Source organism: Staurois parvus, unplaced genomic scaffold (assembly GCF_062004578.1).
Source record: "Staurois parvus isolate SC_StPar_1 unplaced genomic scaffold, SC_StPar_1.0 ptg000441l, whole genome shotgun sequence".
Taxonomy (NCBI): domain Eukaryota; kingdom Metazoa; phylum Chordata; class Amphibia; order Anura; family Ranidae; genus Staurois; species Staurois parvus.
This window is the reverse complement of record NW_028318237.1, coordinates 117697-138454: the sequence shown is the minus strand read 5'-3', so window position 1 is coordinate 138454 and position 20758 is coordinate 117697. Positions and strand designations below refer to the sequence as shown.

At 41.4% G+C, this 20758-nt stretch overlaps 1 protein-coding gene across 1 annotated transcript in view; it reads left to right on the top strand.

Moving 5' to 3' along the window:
* Window positions 1-20537, top strand: part of SGIP1 (SH3GL interacting endocytic adaptor 1) — a 230210-nt gene extending 209673 nt beyond the window's left edge. The window contains exons 21-23 of the mRNA XM_089687948.1: window positions 5229-5293; window positions 10771-10935; window positions 12966-20537. Coding sequence (XP_089544074.1) covers window positions 5229-5293; window positions 10771-10935; window positions 12966-12988 — 253 coding nt within the window. The 3' untranslated portion in view covers window positions 12989-20537. The remainder of the gene's footprint in view (window positions 1-5228; window positions 5294-10770; window positions 10936-12965) is intronic.
* The last annotated feature ends 221 nt before the right edge of the window (window positions 20538-20758 follow it).

The window sequence follows — 20758 nt, the reverse complement described above, 5'->3', positions numbered from 1 at the left end:
TGTGTCCTTGCCCAAACTCAAAAAAGCCTATGAAAAAGGTACCAGGGGCATCTCATGGGGCCCCCTATTGACCCCGGGCTCTCGGGCAGTGCCCGAGTTTCCAAATGGTCAGTCCGCCCCTGGGTACATCACAATTATGCGGTTAGCAGTGTTCATAGTCCTCTTTAAAGAAACTCTGTTGCCACACCATTTGTTTCAACAACAATTTTCCTGTAAGTGCATATTACATATACAACACGTTATTAACCTGTAAAAGTCTCCTTTGTTTAGATATGCAAAATATCTGAGACTGCTGCTGGTGCCACTGTCTTGGATGTGATGCCGGCAGATTCAGAGCTGTCACTCACTGATACTCTTTAGTATTCCTCTAAACTCCTCCCCCAGCAGCTACATAAATAGTTATGTAGGAAGGGGCGGATAGCTGGGCCAGCATTGACACTCGCAGAAGAGGAAAAGGCTACGGCATATAGCGAAGAAGGGGCTGTTCTAGGCAATGGATTTCTGGAATAATCACATTTTCTAGCAAGTTCAGATGCATATTGCAAGTCCATTAAATAAATCGTTTACTGAAAGTTAAAAAATACTGTAAGTAAGCATTTTAAATATTGGATTTTTCTTTGCTTTTACCTGCATTTTTTTTAAAAGTAGATCTCCAGCTTTTAGTGAAGTTTAATTGGTTCTTTGGGCCAAGTTGGTCTAAACCAGTCTCCAAACTGTGCCTCTGGGGCTGAATGCAGCCCTTTGTATTCTTTTATGTGGCTTTTTGGACACTTTTCCTTCCACTGATACAAGACACTATTCCTCTCACTGACACCAATGATGGGGCACTATTCCGCTCACTGACACCAATAATTGGGCAATAATTCCTGCACTGACACCAACAGTGAGGCACTATTCCTAACAATGACACCAATGATGGGGCACTATTCCTCCCACTAACACCAATCATGGGGCACTATTCCTCCCACTGACACCAATGATGGGGCACTATTCCCTCCACTGACACCAATGATGGGGCACTATTCCTCCCACTGACATCAACTATGGGGCACTATTCCTTCCACTGACATTAATGATGGAGCACTATTCCTTCCACTGGCCCCAATAATAGGGCACTATTCCTCCCACTCACACCAACGGTGGGGTACTATACCTTCCACTGACTCCAGCGATAGAGCACCGTTCCTCCCACTGGGGCATTAATATATCCGCTTTTAACATAGATGGGACATTTTCTACTCCCACTGGCTACGGCCCCCCCCCTGCCCGAAAGTCTGAAGCACAGTAAACTGGCCCTTTAGAAAGTTTATAAACCCCTGGTGTAAACTATTACCTTCAGATGCCGTGGCTTTGTGCACTGTATAAACTGTATGTAGCCTCAGCTACATACAGGATATTGTACTGCACTCGGCAGCGAGATGAGAAGTTCCCGTCCCACTCCTGGAACAAAATAGAGTCAGGCTGAGCACTGTTCATTCAGTCACCGGAAACTTTGTATTATATGAATAAATAAAAAAGCTTCCTCTGATTGGCTGAGGCGGAGATTGTGACATCATCCTCCTGCCTCTTCAGATGACAAAACTCTCAGTAAATAGCTTTGTTTGCAGACTTGTTTCGGGAGCAGGATGGAGAGTTTTCGAACAAGAGCCTGTACAATTGCCCCCATTACTTTTCATTTAAAAATAAAAAATGTAGGTTAACCACTTGACCACCAGAGGATTTACCCCCCTTAATGATCAGGCCTCTTTTTGCTACGCGGCGCTGCACTAATTCAACTGATAATTGCGCGGTCATGCAATGCTGCACCCAAACGAAATTTACGTCCTTTTTTTCACACAAATAGAGCTTTCTTTCGGTGGTATTTGATCACCTGTGCGCTTTTTGTTTTTCACGCTATAAACAAAAAAAGGCCCAAAATTTTGAAGAACAATATTTTTTACTTTCATCTATAAAAAATATATAGTAAACTCAAAGTTGGTTATAAATTTAGGCCAAAATGTATTCTGCTCCATGTTTTTGGTAAAAAAAAATCCCAATGGGTGTATATTGATTGCTTTGTGTGGAAGTTATAGCGTCTACAAACTATGGTATAGATACTGCAATTTACGCCATTTTTCTGCTATACAGCGCTGCGCTAGTTTAACTGAAAATTGCGCGGTCATGCAATACGGTACATAAATGAAATTTACATCCTTTTTTTTCCCACAAATTGAGCTTTCTTTCGGTGGTATTTGATTGCCTGTGCGGTTTTTATTTTTTATAAAAAAAAAAGGCTGACAATTTTGAGGAAAAAAAACAATATTTTGGACTTTTTGCTATAAAACATGTCCAGTAAAAAAAAAAATGTAAAAATCAAATTTAGTCATAAATTTCTGCCAAAATGAATTCTGCGACATGTCTTTGCTAAAAAAAAAAAACCCAATACGTGTAAATTAATTGGTTTACGTGAAAATTATAGCGTTTACAAATGGCGGGAAAGATACTGGGATTTTTAGTTTTTTTTTATACTAATAACAGCGGCGATCAGTGACTTATGGCGGCGATCAGCAACTTATGGTGGGACTGCGGCGGACATTCTGACATTGGGGGGTACTGACTTGGGGTCACTGACATCCCCAGTGACACCAATACAGTGATCAGTGCAAAAAAAAAAAAACACTGACACTGTACTAATGGCACTGGGGAGGAAGGGGTTAAATTTATTATTCAGGGAAAGGGTTAACTGTGTGAGGGGGAGTGTTTTACTTGGGGGGTGGGGGTGTGTACTGCAGGGAACACTGCTGATCGGGAGAGAGAAACTCTTCTGTCAAGATCAGCGTGTCCTGCAGCTGTCAGGGAACTGACAGAAAGCACGTGCTCATACTAGGGTGCATATATTACTTATAAAAATACTTCCATAAATTCGTGCAATAATTTTATAATTTCTAATAAAGTCCATGTGCTCTTTCAAACTCATGCATATGTGCATAATGCTCCCCCATTCAAGTCTACGCTCGCCTCTACTCTGCGACCTGCCCTCTTACAGATCAATGTGCATTATATAAAGGAAATGCCTTTAAACAGGGCACCATAACATACTGTATAAATTTTGCTGAATATACTGTTTATTAAGTAAATATTTGCATTTATTATTAATGTTCTGGGTTTTCTTGGGATCAGCCTGATGGGTTTAATTCATACAAATGCAAAGTCCAAAACTTCCTAGCAACTTGTCCCCTCCCACAGCTTCCTATTGGCAGTAGGGATACCAATGGCAGTGATGGGCCAATAGGAATGTGTAATTGTGGCAGGGACAGTTCTGGCTTTAAAATATATAAAATGTCCATATTTGCATATTAGATTCCCTCCCCCCCCCGTATAATGGCATTCTGGAGAGCTTGAGAAAACATCTGTAGGTGTGTGTGCAAGCATCGCAAGGCAACTGCATTGTAATCCTGCAGCCAGTTTACAATGTTTGCTACTGGCATGTATACATTAGGATTGTTTTAATGACCTCAGGGAAAAAGAATAAAGCACACCATGTTTCGGTTAGGACTTGTGTATAGCGTATAATTTTGTATGAAGCTGTATACAAGTCTATGGACCCAGTCACTTAGCTGCGAAAAGCACACCATTCCATTCAGGGCTGTAATTATGGCCATATTTTGATGTGCATGCATGGAAATGTTTGGCAAGCATTTACATGCAGTCAGCATTCAGGGACCTTGTTGACCAATGCTTCTGCCTGTCATGTCAATATCAACAATGTTGTAAACTGTTTGTTATCTGAATGAGTCATTGACCTCTTTCGGTAATCATTAAGGAACAACTGCCCAAGATTTTACTTCTGGAATCCATCTGCCCTTGGCTCAGGCATGCAGGCAAGTGGGTGTGCTTAGCTAAAAAAGCAGATGAAAGAAAAGAAATGCCCATGAAGACTTCAGGGTTTTATGATGTCATTTTGGCCTAGGCCAGGAAGCAACTGAAGACATGTAAAAAAAAAAAAAAAAAATTAAAACAAGTGAATATAATATACCTTCCTATCTACTTACTAATGCTAGCAGCGTAGGGAATAAACATAGCTAATGTTGATTGATGCTGAGTTTAGCTCCGCTTTATAGTGGAACGCCACCCAAAAAAGGGAGGAACGGCTAGGACATTTTTTATGATTTCATTGCTGTCTTGTGGAGAGACTGGCACCTGAGGATTTCGAGATGAGAGGTGCATAGAAGGTGTTTTCTGGCCAAAAAGGTAACAACCGGCATCTAAACTGAAGTACAAGTTCATTTTAAGAAACCAGAGTGCAAATGTTTGTGCTGGATTTAATACAGCAGACTTGAAGTTTGTGCTGGAATCTGTACATGAGGGGAGGTCAGTGTGGAGAGCTGTGGAGGATTACCTACTATTAGGTCCATGTGTTAGTGATCCTGAAGGCCTTATGACCCTGTGCGGGTCGCAAGAGGGAGGTGAGCGGGCAATTCAGCCATTTTTGGATATCTCTGCACATTTATCAGCACATTTTTTTTTTCTTTTTCTTCAAGAATTGCTGTGGACTTTATATATGGTTTTTTGTATATTGTCAGGTGTTTTACACCTCATGGGACTTTATATATTCATTCATTTATTCATGTTTGCATGATCAGTTCTTAGTTTATGCGTTTATTGGGATGCACATGCGTTTTGTTTTATATGGTGGGAACTGATTTTTAGTTCTGGTGGGAGGTTTTTCTAGCACATTGAGTCCTGTTGTGACTTACTTGTTTGATTTGGAGCACTATTGGATCCCATTGGATTACTTGGGGCACTATTTATGTTATTTGGTCCTTTTAGGACCTCGTATTGACACTTGTCACATGTGATTATTTATGAGTTTTTTGGCACTATTTAATATTGTGTGTTTATGTTATTTGTGTCACTAATTTTGCACTGTTTCACTTATTCATTTATGTGTGAAGAATTTTTATGGTAGTAGCGCTGCATCATTTGTGTTTCATTTATAATTTTTGTCTATGGGTATATGACTGTATGTAGCAGCTTTACCTTTGTTGGTAGGTATTAGTTTTTAGGTAGGAGCGCAGGAGTTTGTCACATTGAGACTTGAAGTTAGGCCCCTGTCTCTATCTCCTAGGCACCTTCACTACCCGTCTTATGGGCTTCACCCAGCTCAGGTTATGTCTTTTAAAACAGATTAGGCCCTGTGGAACTTGTCTCCTCTTATCAGTTGATTTTGCTTGCTTTGTCCATTTCAGGAGTGCTGAACAACAGAGGATATTATGGAAAATTCCAGATATTTCACAGAAATCTGAAAATGGAGGTAAATTGCAAGTGTTACCTGTTTTCCAGTCAGGATTGATGCATGTTAAACATTTACATGTCTTATACACATTGAATGATTGTAACTGTTTCATTGAAGTATACCTCTAGTGCCAGTTCAATACAAGCACTATTTGTGCTACTTCGTGTCTCTTAAGCATTTTCTGAGGCACCCATTATTAAAAAAATATAAAAAATATAAAAAATAAAAAGGTAAGTTACTTGTCTCTCTCAATAGGAGAACGTTTTTCCAAAGCCCACTTCATTGTGGGAGGGTCTATCCAGTCTTTGCTCATGACTGTTTTGTAATGCACAGGCAGCTGAATAGACCACAGCACTTGTAATCACTAACATTGTATGCTAATCTAGTGGGCTACAGGGACCATTTTGACTCCAGTTGTTGTATTAGTGACTTATCCTTCTCTGAGACCTCTATGCCTGGCCTGTAAAAGCAGATACAATCACTGCGAACAGTCTTTTTTTTTTTTAAATAGCTGAACTCCCCTAACACCTTTTTTTTCTCATCCACGGATCTTTTATTGCAATGCAGAAGGTACAGCAGACAACAAGATGTAGCAGATGAATGAAAGGATGGTATTTGCAGGTCAAAACATGGTAATGTGTCCCCGGAAGTGAGCAGATTGCATGAGGCCTAGAGACAAACGGCCATATTCATCCCAAGAAGACGGTGAAGAAGGAGGAAATGCATCACTAGCTGGTGGGAGAGGACAGGATGTAAGACAGAAAAGGAAGGTGCCATAACCAAAATATCCACAGGATGGCAATATATTAACATTTACCATAACTATGAATTGCATTATATTGTTACACAATAAGTGTACCAGCAGAGGGACTACAAATGGCCACCCACTGATAAACCAATGCAAACAAGGGACAAGGCAAGGTGTGGTCATATTCCGATTGTCTATCAAGTATGGCTGCACTAATGCCGGCCATAGACCTAGCGATTTTCTTTCCTGCAACCTGTGGTCGGGGAGCTGCCCCCACTAGGAGAACACAGTAATTACTGCTAGCGGCTATAATAGCTGCTAACAATCACATGTAAAATCAGACAGGCTGGTTGTATCCAAGTTGATCGATTGATCAACGTGGGTACAGTCAGCCTGCCCATACATGGTTCAAATATCAACCCTGCTGAACCGGCTGAGATCCGAACATTCTATGGTCGACTTAAGCACCTATTGCATTCCAGTAGGTTTGTCTGGGAATGCAAAACTTGCTTGAAGTCAACAAAAGTCCTTCAATACAGGCTGTAATAGTCATGCCTCCACTACATCAGCAAGTTGCTCTTCAGTCCTATTAGACAGAGCTAAAATGAGGGTGGCAACGCTGCCCTGAATTCAGAAGTGAAGGGTTAGTGATATCACCTGATCAAAGGAAGTGGGCATGCTCTGGAGCTGGCTGGCAAGATTAGCAGGTGAGTTTATAAGCTAGCCATAGGGCTAAAGGGAATTAAAATGGAACTTTACCCATAAAAACTTGATAAAAAATAATGTTCTGTAGCAAGGAACATACATTCCACATTAATAATTATGCTACCAATATTAGTGTGTTCTGTAAACAACATTGTTTGTGTTTCTTCTTGCTGGAGGCTGCCATTTTGCTGAAGCCCAGAGTCCTGAACAGCAATAAATCTTAAAGCTGACAACAGATCGGCCTAAGAAATAGAGCACAACTGAGCATGTGCAGAGCAGGGAGAGACACTGTATTACTGGATTTTAAACAGTATAGGCACCTATTTTTAATGTTTTACATAGCTATACCTGCAAAAGGGGCCGGTCTGAAGCAATCTAGCAGGACTTAATTTTCTGACTAAAGTTGCACTTTAAAGAGCACAGTACTTTATTTTTTTATGGTGTACATTTATTTTTAGTTTGACTATATTTCTCTTTTAAAGTGGAATTCCAGCCTAAAATGTTACTAAACCCAGGACCCTGGTCTCCCACAGTACACACAACGTGGAAATGCAATTATTTTAGTAAATATAAACTGCTAAATACCTTTTCTCATCAGCATTATATAGCAGTGACTTCTGTCAGTGTCTGGCTGAGCACTGGTTAATCATTTTTCATTCTTCTCTGACTGTCCTATGAGGCTGCATGACCCCTGACCCTTTGTCTAGATTGTGCTGATTGGCCCTGTGCTGATCTCTTGCACCCTCCCAAAGAAAAAAAAAATCTCTAGCCATACACCCTAAACTGAGCATGTTCAGACTGACTCCTAGAGCTCTGTACTATCAGTAGATGGATTGGGGACTGTGGAAGAAGGGGAGGATCAGAGAAGACAGGAAACATCCTTTTTACATAATGTGGAGGATTAACCCCTTAAGTTCTACAGTGAGTATAACCAGCATGCTTCACTGCATATACAGACTGATTTTACTGTTGTGGGTTTAGTAACACTTTAAAGTAACATTTAACATTTTTTTTTGTATTAAAATAACAAACATGGTATACTTACCTGCCTGGTCATGAAGGGAGTAAAACCTTCTAGAGGTCAAATGGTTAACTAAAAATAGTTGGCTAACAACATCAAAAGCTGATTGTATCCCTGCATTAGAGCACAAAGATGGACTGCATTTTTATAATGCTCCCACCTATGTGCTGGATGCAGAAGCTGGTTGAATGCACGTACTTAGTGGACCGTGGTTAGCTCAGCTGTCAAATGCTCTCCCAAATGAAAATACAGAAATCTCGTCTTTAATCCTTCTGTGCATTGGGCTATTCACAAGTATACAGCTTTTTTTGTCTGTGAAGCGCTTAGCGGTCATGAGAAGAATGATGACTGTCTGCTTTTGATGTTTCTACATACGTGACCTTTACATTTATCTTTTTTTTTTCCTCTTTTTGTGTTTTATTTGCTCATAAATGCTAAATCATTCCACTTTTCTACATATAGATTTGACGGCCAGGATACATTCACTGGAACTTTAGGTGCACCAAGTAGATGGGCTTGCTAATACTAAGACATAATAATGTTAATGTAGGGCAAAGCGCAGGTTTACTGTAACCCTCCTTCCAGCAGCACATACTCTTCTTTACTTTGCTCCCTGCCATTCAGATGGAAAAGCTGTTACAAGTCACTCAAGTCACAGCTTACCTGGTTGATGCTAGGTGACTGGCCCACATCGTCACATAAAGAGAGTCACATGCTTCTCAACATTTTAAAATACTAGGCGGGGATGCATCGTTACCGTTTTTGGTTTTTTTTTTACCAGCGAGTTCAAGTGCCCATACCAAGTATTGATACCTTTTGTGGTGCAATTTGTGCCCATACAAAATGAATGGGTTCAAATCTCACTGCAAGCAATTGCATGCGAATTGAATAGGTATGTGGCGCGATTCCTGTCCAATTACATGCAGTTTCCCCCATCACTCCTCTGTGATCCCAGTAAGACCAGGAAATGCCATCTAAGAAGTGCAGCAATGGGCAAACCATTTATTAATGTTATAGCAACTCACATGTAAAAAGTACATAATATATCTTGCATGTCAAATCCAAAACCACGGCCACTTGCAGTACTCACAGGGCTGGGGGAGATGTATAGGCGGTTCGCCCCCAAGCTGACATCACATCCACCCTATACCCACAGGGGTCCCGGAACTTCCTACATCTTTTCCAGCCCTGTGGGCACCACACGCACCCATGGTTTTGGATTTGACCTGCTATGTATATTATGTACTTTTACCATGTGAGTTTTTATGACATTAACAAACTGTTTGTTTATACCATTGCTGCACTTCTTAGATGGCACTTCCCTTTCTTTCTCTACTGGGATCATGCTGGAGCGGTGTGGGAAATCGCATATGATTTGATCAAGAATCACACTTCATTCCTTGTTTAAATCGCATTCAATGCTACGCAGTGCGATTTGAGCCCATTCATTTTGTATGGACTCAAATCGCACCGCAAAGAGATCGGTTTCAGGTATCGAGCACATTTGCACAAGTAAAAGTACTCGTGCAAGTACCGGTGCAACCCTAATACTAGGTATTTTCTTTGCTCCAGAAAGCTAAATGGACTTGCAGTGGAGTGGATGGAGTTAATGAGTATGTGCTATTGGGAAAGGGGGTAGCGGGGCTAAAGACCTCTTTGAAGAAAAAGTTCCATGGTATAAGGTAGGATTATGCAAATTAATAACAATTATTATTATTATACAGCAGGTGTCTTCAAACTGCGGGCCGGATGTGGCCCTATGCTTGCTTTTATTCGGCCCTTGGGGCACTCCACTGATACGAAGCACTATCCCTTAAAACTGATATGAGGCACTATCCCCCCACTGACACCAGCAATTGGGCACTATTCCTCCCGCTGACATTAATGATGGGGCACTATTACACCCACAGACTCCAATGATGGGGCACCATTTCTCCCACTGACACCAACGATGGGGCACCATTTCTCCCACTGATACCAATGATGGGATACTATTCCTCCCACTGACACCAATGATCGGGCACTATTCCTCCCACTGACACAAACATTGGGGCACTATTCCTCCCGCTGACATCAATGATGGGGCACTATTATGCCCACAGACTCTAATGATGGGGCGCCATTTCTCCCACTGACACCAATGATGGGATACTATTCCTCCCACTGACACCAACAATGGGGCACCATTCCTCCCAGTGACACCAATGATGGGACACTATTCCTCCCACTGACACCTATTATGTACATTTTTTACCCCCATTTAGTAAACCAAGTCCATTGCATTTGCTTCGCTTACTTTTATCTGGCCCTTGGGGCGCTCTACTGATACGAGGCACTATCCCTTCCACTGAAACCAAAGACAGCACTATTTCTCCCACTGACACCAATAATGGTGCACTATTTCTCCAACTGACACCAACGATGGAACACTTTTCTTCCCACTGACACCATTGATCAGGCACTATTCCTCCATCTGACACCAACAATGGGGCACTATTTCTCCCGCTGACACCAACGATGGAACACTAGTCTTCCCGCTGACACTAATGATCGGGAACTCTTCCTCCCTCTGACACCAAGAATGGGGCACTATTCCTCCTTCTGACATCAATGATTGGGGCACCATTCCTCCCACTGACACCAGTTATGTGAAAATGTTATTACCTCCATTTTGTAAACCAAGCCCATGGCATTTTCTATTCCCACTGGCCACAGTCCGGCCCCCCTAAAGATTGAAGGACGGTAAACTGGCCCTTTGTTTAAAAACTGTAGAGACCCCTGTTATACAGGATTTATATATTGCCAACAGTTTGCGCAGCACTTTACACCATAAGTACAAGCAATGCAGTTACAATACAATTCAATACAGAAGGAATCTGAGGGCTCTGCTTGTTAGTTTACAATCAGTTTACAAAATTCAGCTTTTGTATGAAAGAAAAAAAGATATAAGAGGTCTCTTCAGAGTTATTTTCAACAGCTATGGAAATTCTGTAGTCACCTTTTTGTTTTCCCTTCTTGCAGGGGTTGGCTCACTGCTTGCAAGATTCCAGCTGACTGAAGGCCCAAGTAAACCAGCTCCATTAGCCGTACAATTCACTAGTGAAGGGTCAACGTTGTCTGGCTGTGACATCGAGCTGGTTGGAGGAGGATATCGCTTCTCACTTATCAAAAAGAGGTTTGCAGCAGGTATGAAAACTTCAAAGTACATGTCTTGCAAAAACTTTCCCCAGCCCCCCCCCCCTTTCCTTGCCCTCTTAGTTTATAGATCTGCCCCCTCCAGCAGGGACTTACCTTGTCTGATGGTTGTGGCCTCCTGCCATGGCTGCAGCCCAGCCAGTAAACATCCAGTGTTGGGCTGCCTATGCATTGATGACACAATAGAAGTACCCATATAGCTCAGGTGGTGTCTTATTCAAGTCTGTGGGATGGGCATGGGTAGCCTGACTCTAGGTTTTAATACCTGGGCCGCAGACATGGTGGGAGGCCAAAGCCACGGACCTGCTGGAGTGGGGACCTAGATCTGTATATTGAAGGGGCAATGGATGAGAGCTGGGGATAGCTTTTACAAAACGTTTACCTGTAATTTTAACATGGCAGATATTGAAGGAGATGAATGGTTATTGTCATCTTACTTGGTCTCATTAATGCAAATTAGAATAGAAATAGAGGACCCACAATTGGTGGCTTGTTTTTTTGTGAAAGCTCAAACCTTGCTGAACTAGTAAAATATCTAGCTTAAAGTGGTTGCAAACCCTTACATATACTCAGTGAAGTGACTGGCCTCAGGTGATACACAGAGATTAAATGAATCCTCCTACATAAGTTGTACCTATTTATCTGCAGTCTTCTCTTCATCCCTTGAAAGTGCTGAATTTATAAGGCTTGTAGAACTGTCCAAAAAAAAAAAAGGGGGTGGGGCAGAGAGCTGAAGTTACACACTGAAGAGCTCACTGAGGAGAGCTCTGAGAGGTAATTAGAGGGAAGGGACAAAACCCCCTCCTCACAGCACACAGGAACAGAGCAGAGATTGTCAATCTGGTAGAGATCCTTCCCCTGTCACCATTTTTCTCTTGGTGTCAGTTTTCTTTGTCAGTCATTGCTGATAGCAGAGGAAAAAAGCAGCAGACAAATGACGCTTAGTACTCTGGATTGAAGTACACACTATAGAGGGATATGCTTTGTTCATATTTCATGACTAAGGTTTACAACCACTTTAATTTTTCAACCTTCCTAACTACCTAGGGAGTCAGTGACCCAGAACATATGTACAAGCCAGTACATTTAGGATTGTCAGCCTGCATACTTCCAAGTCAGTGACTAGCTAAAAAAGGAAACAAAGATGGAGATGTCAAGTTATTTAAATACATTCTAGCAATGAAAGCTACCATAGATCTATCCACTCCTGTATTTTTTCTGCCACAAGGTGTCCTCTGTCTTTCAGGCTGAATGGCTTAATAGGGTCATTCAACCAAGACAAGGAAGGCCATACTGTGAGTGCATGGTGTCATGGACCTGCCCGCTGAGAGGGGGGTCAGCATTGCTTCCTGCATTCACAAAGTAATGATGCAGAGATCATTGTTCTTGATGTCATCACGCTACCACCACTCACTGTATCTTGAACGTCTGAAACGGAAGATTTAGAGACAGAGGACCCTACATATCATGTGACCTGCCTGAATACATCTTGAAAAGAAGTATAAAATAAAAAAAATATACAGACACGTGGGGTGGAGGGGAATTCGATCCTCTAGTGGGGAACCCAGAGTTATGGTCTCCATACACTAGACAAAAAAATTGTTCGAAAATCTGTCATTTGGACTGTGTGTTCGTTTTTCCTCCAGTTAGTGGTCACAAATTGAAAATCGTTTTTTTACTTTTCAGAGCCAAAAAATCAAAGGAACAGGTTGAAAAACTTTTACCAAACGAACAATAACTTGAAAGGTTTATGTGTTTCTTGACCATTAAAAAATCTAACTTTTTGTACTGGGCATGTGAGACAAAACAAAAAACTGATTCATTTATGAAAATCCATGAAACGATTTATCATTCGAAATTCGGTCATTAGATGATGGCACTATTGTTTGCTCCCACAACCAAATGTTCGTTATCTGAGAACAAGTTTGAACAATTTTTTAGCTAGTGTATGGTTAGCATTAGCTTCCTTGTCACTTTTTTTTTTTTTTCTCAAAATCTCCAAAATCTTTTGTCTCTTGAAGGGAAGTACTTGGCTGACGTCTAATAGGAGACCGCCCACGAGGAGCAACAATCCCCCGATCCGATTTTAAATCCAAGCTAAACGAACATGAACTCATATTGGGAACCTGGGGAACTTCTGCCGGAGGCTCTGTCGGTTACGGACAGATCATTTTTTCCTCAGAAACCTTCGTGTTGCCCTGCCCTGCAGTATTTATTTCTAGGTGTAATATTGTTGATGGTTTTAAACTTGTAATTATCGTATTTGTAAATTGTATTTAATTCCGTAAGGCTGTATTTTGGCAGTTAGACTCTCGTATCAGCATTTTACCATGGATTAAATGGGTGTAATTTAAACGGTTATATAAAAAAAAAACATTTAGTAGTACTGTTGAATGGCACACTGCTTATGGAGATAGATTTTTGTGTATATATAGAGCTAAATCTATAATATCCGTAGTGGTTATAGGGGTGCCTCTGATTCAAACAGTGTCTTTTGAATCCTTGTCTATGCACATGAAGGCGATCTCCAAACTGACTTTGGACATGACATTTGCATGACAGTAGAGGAGTAGAAACAGGAAGCAGAGAATTAAAGCAAAGGTTTGTGAATTATTCAATAAAGCTTTCAGAAACAAAAAAAAAGGGGGCCAGTACAACAATTGTGTTTTATGAACTCAAATCTGTATTAATAATACCAGCAGCAATGCATTGTGGGCCACAAGATCCAAGAGCGAACTTAGAGCCTCATACAGTGGAGGCATCTTTGAGAATGCAGAGTAGTTTGCTAAAATCATTGTCAGTATATCTGAGGCACTTTATGTTTTAGTCATGTCGGTGGTCCCCGAATAAATCGTTGGAAGAGTGTGTGTTGGAATAGACCACGTTGGATTCCTTCACTGGCTGCCCCTTTCCCAGGCTGCTATGATTTTATCGTTTGCAAAGAAAACCTCCAGGTCTTTGTACTAATGCTCATCTTTTCAGTAACAAATCATGGTAAGCCAACCCTTCTTACCTACAAGTGGTGGTCCGGAAGGTTTTCTGACTACTTTAGATATATATAAGTACATTCATTGTGAGAGCAGAAAGTTTGTTTTTGTTGTAAATTTAGATATCAACCCCTTTCAGCTGAGAGAGCTGGGGCTCTTTAATGCATTCTTACTGCTGGGAGGTGGGCTTCCCCATCATGTGTTTACTTTAATTTGACTGTCACAGTAGTCACATGATAGGGAGCCTATCCTCAACTCCCAAGTGTGAATACTGACTGAGGTTGCTGACAGCATGGTCACTGTACAGGGAGTACCCAGTGAATGTGCTCCCAGCAAACAATGCAGTTGACTTACTAAAGTCGAATAGACTGTGCACTTTGAGAGCCTGGTTAATAAGGGGAAGCTCTGCTGACTTCCATCATCCAGTCATGTGCAAGCAAAAATGCAGGGTTTGTTTTTCTTTTCCTTGCACCTGGTTGGGTATTCTTTGCAAAATGAAGCTTTGCCTCATTTACTAAGCTCTTGCAAAGTGCAGTCTATTTGCCTTTACCCCCAGTTTACATCTATGCGGCCGTGCGGGCTGTGTTTCGCATGGGCACGAGAGCCCATTCATTTGAATGGACTCCCATGCCCGTGACACGCAGGGAGAGAAGTCCCTGCACTTCTTTGGAAAACGCAGCCCACAGAGGAATCTCGGTTCCCAGTACGGTTGCATTTTCCAGTGTGGGCGGTGTGTCATTAGAACTAATGGCACCCGTCCACAGGTCTGCATTTCTCTGTGCGGGTGGTGCAGCTGCACGGATTTTCATGCAGATCCACAGCGGCACCACCCTCACAGATGTGAACCTAGGGTTAGTAAATCAACCCCAATGGGACACCAGCTGTGCATATATTTCTGACCCATGGGCTTTAAAGTCCACAGTGTTGCGTTCACATATATGTGCACAGCTGGCATTATGGGGTTAAAATGTATTTATATCCAAAGGTTTTTTTTGTCTGTTTTGAAGTAGGGTTAAAGCCCCTGTCATGTTGTTGTGTTGTTTTTTTGTTTTTGCTTCTGTGTCCTGCTGGGGAAGATTCCCTTTACTTCCTGTCTTGAAGGTGCAACAGAAGCAGGAGTGGAAATATTTACAAACTGGGGAAAATTCCCAACTTAGGCATTACCAGAAAAATGTTCTCATTGGAAGATTTCCCCTCCTTCCTTGCTCTCATGACATCTCTAAAATGTAAGATTTCCCCTTTCTGGCTTGGTGATGTTGGCCACAAGAATAAGACAAAGTGAATCTTCCCAGCAGGTACACAGACAGCAATAAAACTGAGACAAGGGGGTTTATTTACTAAAGCTGGAGAGTCCAAAATCAGACTCCCTTCTGCATAGAAACCAATCCGCTTCTAACCTCAGCTTGTTCAATGAAGCTTTGGCAATGAAACCTGGAAGCTGATTGGTTTCTATGCAGAAGTGAGTCTGATTTTGCACTCTCCAGCTTTAGTAAATAAACCCCAAAGGGTCTAATGCTTCCCTACTCTATACAAAATGAAAAAAAAAAAAGTTTTGCCTATACATACCCATTAACATCCCAACAAACCATAACATGCAGCAACACAAATGGATGGACTGTTCAGGTACCATTGAAGGTTAACACAAAACATCCTAAAATTGTAAAATCAAGACCTACACCTCTACTTCTCTACCCTGTATCCTGCCGATCCCCCCTCCCCTTACCGCCACACATCCCTTTCTACTTCATTTGTGGGGTCTTTTTCCCAACCCCCCCACCACCACCACCTCTTTTCTTTCTTTATTCCCCTTGAATTCAGCACTACATATGACCAGGGGCGGACTGACAACTCATGGGGCCCCCGGGCAATAGGGGATCATGGGGCCCTGTGTCCTTGCCCAAACTCAAAAAAGCCTATGTAAAAGGTACCAGGGGCATCTCATGGGGCCCCCTACTGACCCCGGGCCCTCATGCAGTGCCCGAGTTTCCAAATGGTCAGTCCGCCCCTGCATATGACCAATATCAAGGGTATCTATAAATTATACTTTAAACCAACGTTGTGTTTGGGTGTCAAACCAAGAAGACAACACTCTCGGGAATTTCCAATCCAATTTCTCCGTTTATTTTCTGACTCCCCCGCATGGTATACAAACACCTGTACTATCTGAAATAAATCTAAATTAATGTGCAGCACTGTCCACAGCGCCGAATGTTTATTTTTATATTGTATTTGAAGTTGGTGATTATCAACCAAGTGCTAGCAAGCTGTCATTTATAGGTCAAATATTTACTGCAGCACAGACATTTAAAAAAAAAAAAAAACATTAAAAACCCGTATTGAATGATATTTCTTTTTTCCACTTATTCATAATGCAGTAAAAACAAATTATGGAAAAAAGCAAAATGGTAAAATCATTTTCTCCTATTCATTTTAAAATAGTTAATCCAATGTCTTTGAAGACTTTTATGAAGAGATAGAATTCATTATTTTTTAAATTGTCAGTGCATAAGAGAAAATGTTTTTACTATTTTACTTTATTAATTTTTGTGTAGCGGTATCTGATCATCTCCAATTCGCTTTGCTGTACAGTTTGAATTTCTGACTACTAGTGACTTCTAGGCCATGAAAAGCTCTTGCCAGCTGGATTTATAAATGGACCACTTGGCCCTTCCCAAGTGGACCTGTCTCTCTTCACATAGAGACTCTATAAATCTAAACCTGATCGTACACAAATAGCCACTTTCATTAGGCGGCTGTATTTTTATTTTTTTTATTTGCATGCCAGTGATAGTTTTTTTGCTCTTTCTCCTGCCAATCATAAGACATCTGTTAGAAATTTAAATAAGCCAAATAATAAGGTAGTTCTCATAAGGGAAAAACTTTTGATTGGTGCTTAAAGCATCATGTGACCAAGTCAAACACGATTATGCTCAACAGACCAAAAGGCAAAAGAGCCAAGCAAACAAGTGTATGTAAAACCAAAACTTTTTTTTACATTTTGGATATAATGTGTATAGGAACCCCTGTCTGGTTTTTAATGGTGGGATCTAGGCATGTTTTTGATACCTAATATTGTGAATAAATGTTTATTAGTTAAGCTGACTCACTTGAGTGGGGCTGCTCACATACACCAGAATACACCCAAGAAGAAGGGAGTCCTGGGGCAAATTCGGATTTGTAGATCGCTGTAATGACGCCATACCAGTGATCGTAAAGTCCAGGAAAAGATTTAATTTAGGGTTGCATTGATACCAGTATCAGTGCTGATACTTAGCATTTGCAAAAATACTCGTGCAAATGCTCTGAACGGACACCTTTGTAGTGTGATTTGAGCCCATACAGTCCATGAGCACAAATTGCACCGCACCCGCAGGCAAGCTGCATGTCATTCGGACAGGAATCGCGCCACATTCCTGTTCAAATCACGTGTGATTTGAGTCCATTTACTTTGTATAGGCTCAAATCGGTACTCGTTATCAGCAAATACTTCAGTAGAAGTATCAGTACTCGCCAGTAAAAAACGGTATTGGTGCAACCCTAGTTTCATTAATTGTTAGAACACGAAAGCCACGATATTTCAGGTGTTGGGACACTCCCCCTTCATCAGTTTTTTTTCTAATATGTAACCAAGATTCACTGGACTCAATTAGATATTGTTGACATTTAAATATACAGAATTGGGTAATATCAGCAATTTAAGTAACAGGGCCCTCATTACTGCTTTCTACAAATTTGTTTTTCATTGCTGTCTGTGTCACCACTGGGAAGATTCACCCTTGTTGGTCCTGGTGATGATGGTCTCTTTTACAGAAAGTGATGGGAAGTCCAAAATGCTTGAGTTGTCAGGAAAAGAGATGAGGGGAAATCATTTAAATGGAAAAACCTGTTTGGTGAAAACAGTCCCATTCATAAATGTAAAAAAAAAAAAACACAACAGGGGGTCTTAACCAATCTGTTCTCTTTATCCAAAATGGAAAAAAAGTTTGGGCTTTACATGGGTGATATAATTTCAATATTTACTGCAAACCCCACCGCTGAAAAATCTTTAGCCCTCTGGTTTATTTTTTTTTTACTATTAACAACTTGTGTGTCAGTAGCTTTTAACTGTACATCTATCACCATACAGCCATCGCTCTGAACATATCAAGTGGTATCATATAGTAAATATGCATTCAGTTTCTATTCAAAGATTATAATGTAGGAGTGGAGAAAAACGAAGACGAAATAGTACGAATTGGCTTATAGAATTTCCCACTAAAATCTGCTGGCTGGTTTTCTCTGAACTTTATGGCTTTCCACAGCCATTATAACCACTATATACTCATCAGGCAACGAGTATGGGACACGTATATACAGCTTGCTGTGTAACTGTAGCCAGACTAGAGACTTTAAAATATTTACATAATCCTTAGAAAGTAGTAAATCAGCTTTAAAGCGGAGTTCACCCAAAAGTGGAAGCTCCACTTGTTTGCCTCCTCCCTCCCTACACTGCCTTATTTGGCACCTTTTGGGGGGGAGCGGGTACCTGGTTTTGACAGATACCCACTCCCACTTTCTGCGAAGTGAGCTGGAAGTTTGGCCCCCTCCTTCCTCCCGCTGTCTCCTGGGAACCTTCACAGGTCCCACAAGACAGCTGGATCAATCGGGAGGTGCAGTGCGATGTGCGCATTGGGCACCCGGCTGTGAAGCCGCAAGCTGTCACAGTCTGGTGTACACAGATGAGCTGCTGGCACCACGGAGAGAAGGGATGGAGCAGGTGAGCACATCGCTGGACCCTGGGACAGGTAAGTGTGTGTTTATTAAAAGTCAGCAGCTACAGGTTTTGTAGCTGCTGACTTTTAATAAACACAAAAACTGTTGGAACTCTGCTTTAAGACAAGCCAGTGCTGACTTCTCTAGCTGCAGGCATTTTGGATTTCATCCTCAAAATTCATAAAAGTAGGTACTTCCAGCTTAACAGCAGCAGCTCAGTTCATTCTGCCCCACCCCAGCAGTAACTGAGCAGCTCAGCTCACTCCTAGCAGTGGCTGTGCAGCTAAGCTCCACTTCGCAGCAGTGACTCAGGAGAGCTGCTCACCCTGCTCTTCCCCCTGTCAGTGACTCAGCAGCTCAGTTCCCCTTTTCAGATGTTAATTGACAGCTCAGCCCCCACCTACCAGCAGTGACTCGGCACCCCTGTTCAGCTCCCCCCTCTCAACATTAGATCAGCAGCTTGCCTTCCCTCTTCCAGCAGTGACTAAGCATTCCAGCTCACTCTCCCAGCAGTCTTGCTAATCTCTAAAGTAAATACATACCAAATGCACAGAAAGAGTAGAGCGAACATAAAGCTGAGCTCTGAACAACTTCCCTTGTAAACTTTGATGGTGAATTACTCCACAGTGCCTTCAGCTACAGAGGCCAGTAACCCTATTTACTGCTTGGGAATAATATGTAAATATTTGAATGTCCATAGTCTGGACAATTTAGAAAAGTGTCCACCATCCAGAGGATTCTTTTAAGGCAATGTAGACCGCAATTGCCATATTCCGAACATGTTTCCTTTTGCCCAGTTAGAAAGCAGTTGTGTTGCTGCCCCACAATAAATTAAATACAGACTTCCCAATCTGTTGATGTTGACAATTCCGCTTTCCCTCTCCAAGCTGTCTGCACTTTAGTGGTGGTCTCTGAAACACAGATTCAACCAGGAACCTCAGTCAATAGTGTTCTAGCACCTATCTTTCTTGTATACAGGGCCTTGTGATGGATAGGATCATGAACTGTTATTGGCATGTCAAGTAGAGGGAGTACTGATACCACTACCCTTTAGAACAGTGGTTCTCAACCTCCCTAATGCCGTGACCCTTTAATACAGTTCCTCATGTTGTGGTGACCCCCAACCATAAAATTATTTACCCAGTAATTATAATTCATGAGTGTCGTTTTACCTCCAATACTGCTGCTTTCAACACAGTAGCTGCTTTTAACAGAGTAGCTGCTTTCAACACAGTAGCTGCTTTCTACACAGTAGCTGCTCTTTACACATCGGAAATATGTGTTTTCTGATGGTCTTAGGGGACCCCTGTGAAAGGGTCGTTCGACCCCCAGGTTGAGAACCACTGCTTTAGAAGGAACGATTTTTATCTGAAATGACTAGGTGCAAACGTGAGTCATAAGGACCTTGCATCCTCTTAATTTTCCCTAGTCAAGTCTTTGACCTTATGAGATGGCTGTAGAAAATGTAAGATGGGACAGAACACGTCTTACTGTACTGTGTCCTTTCTGCTACTTTCTTGGTTGGTTTAGAAGCTGTTCGCACATAGCAAATGAACTATGGATGAACAGCTTATATATAAAATTGTGGACCTACTTTTTATGACAACAAAGCAAACCGTTCATGAAAGCAAACTCCATTTGTTTCATAAATCAGAGAACATTACGAGCCATCAAACTAACCATTTTAAAACAACATGGCCTCCTTTTCAGGTTCTAACACTAGCGTTTAACGTTTGCTGTGAATATAAGCTGTCGCCCCGTTATCGTTCGCTGAATTTCATGCTCGAGATCTTTTAGTTTCTGTCTATTTAATGCATCCCAATTATTTTATTAAAAAATATGTTTTAACAAACATTCTCCGAGTGCTTGAGTTTTTTGGGGGTTTTTTCATGAAAATGAGGAAAAGATTGAAATGCAAATATCAATTTTAAAACAAGATTCGTGAAAGATCAGTTAAGACGGACCACAAGCTTTTCCAATGCAATGTCAAGGATTTGGGTATCACTTGCAAAAGCTGAAATGAAGGATGATTGATCCAATACTTGGCAAATCTAAATGATCTTATCTCTCCCTTC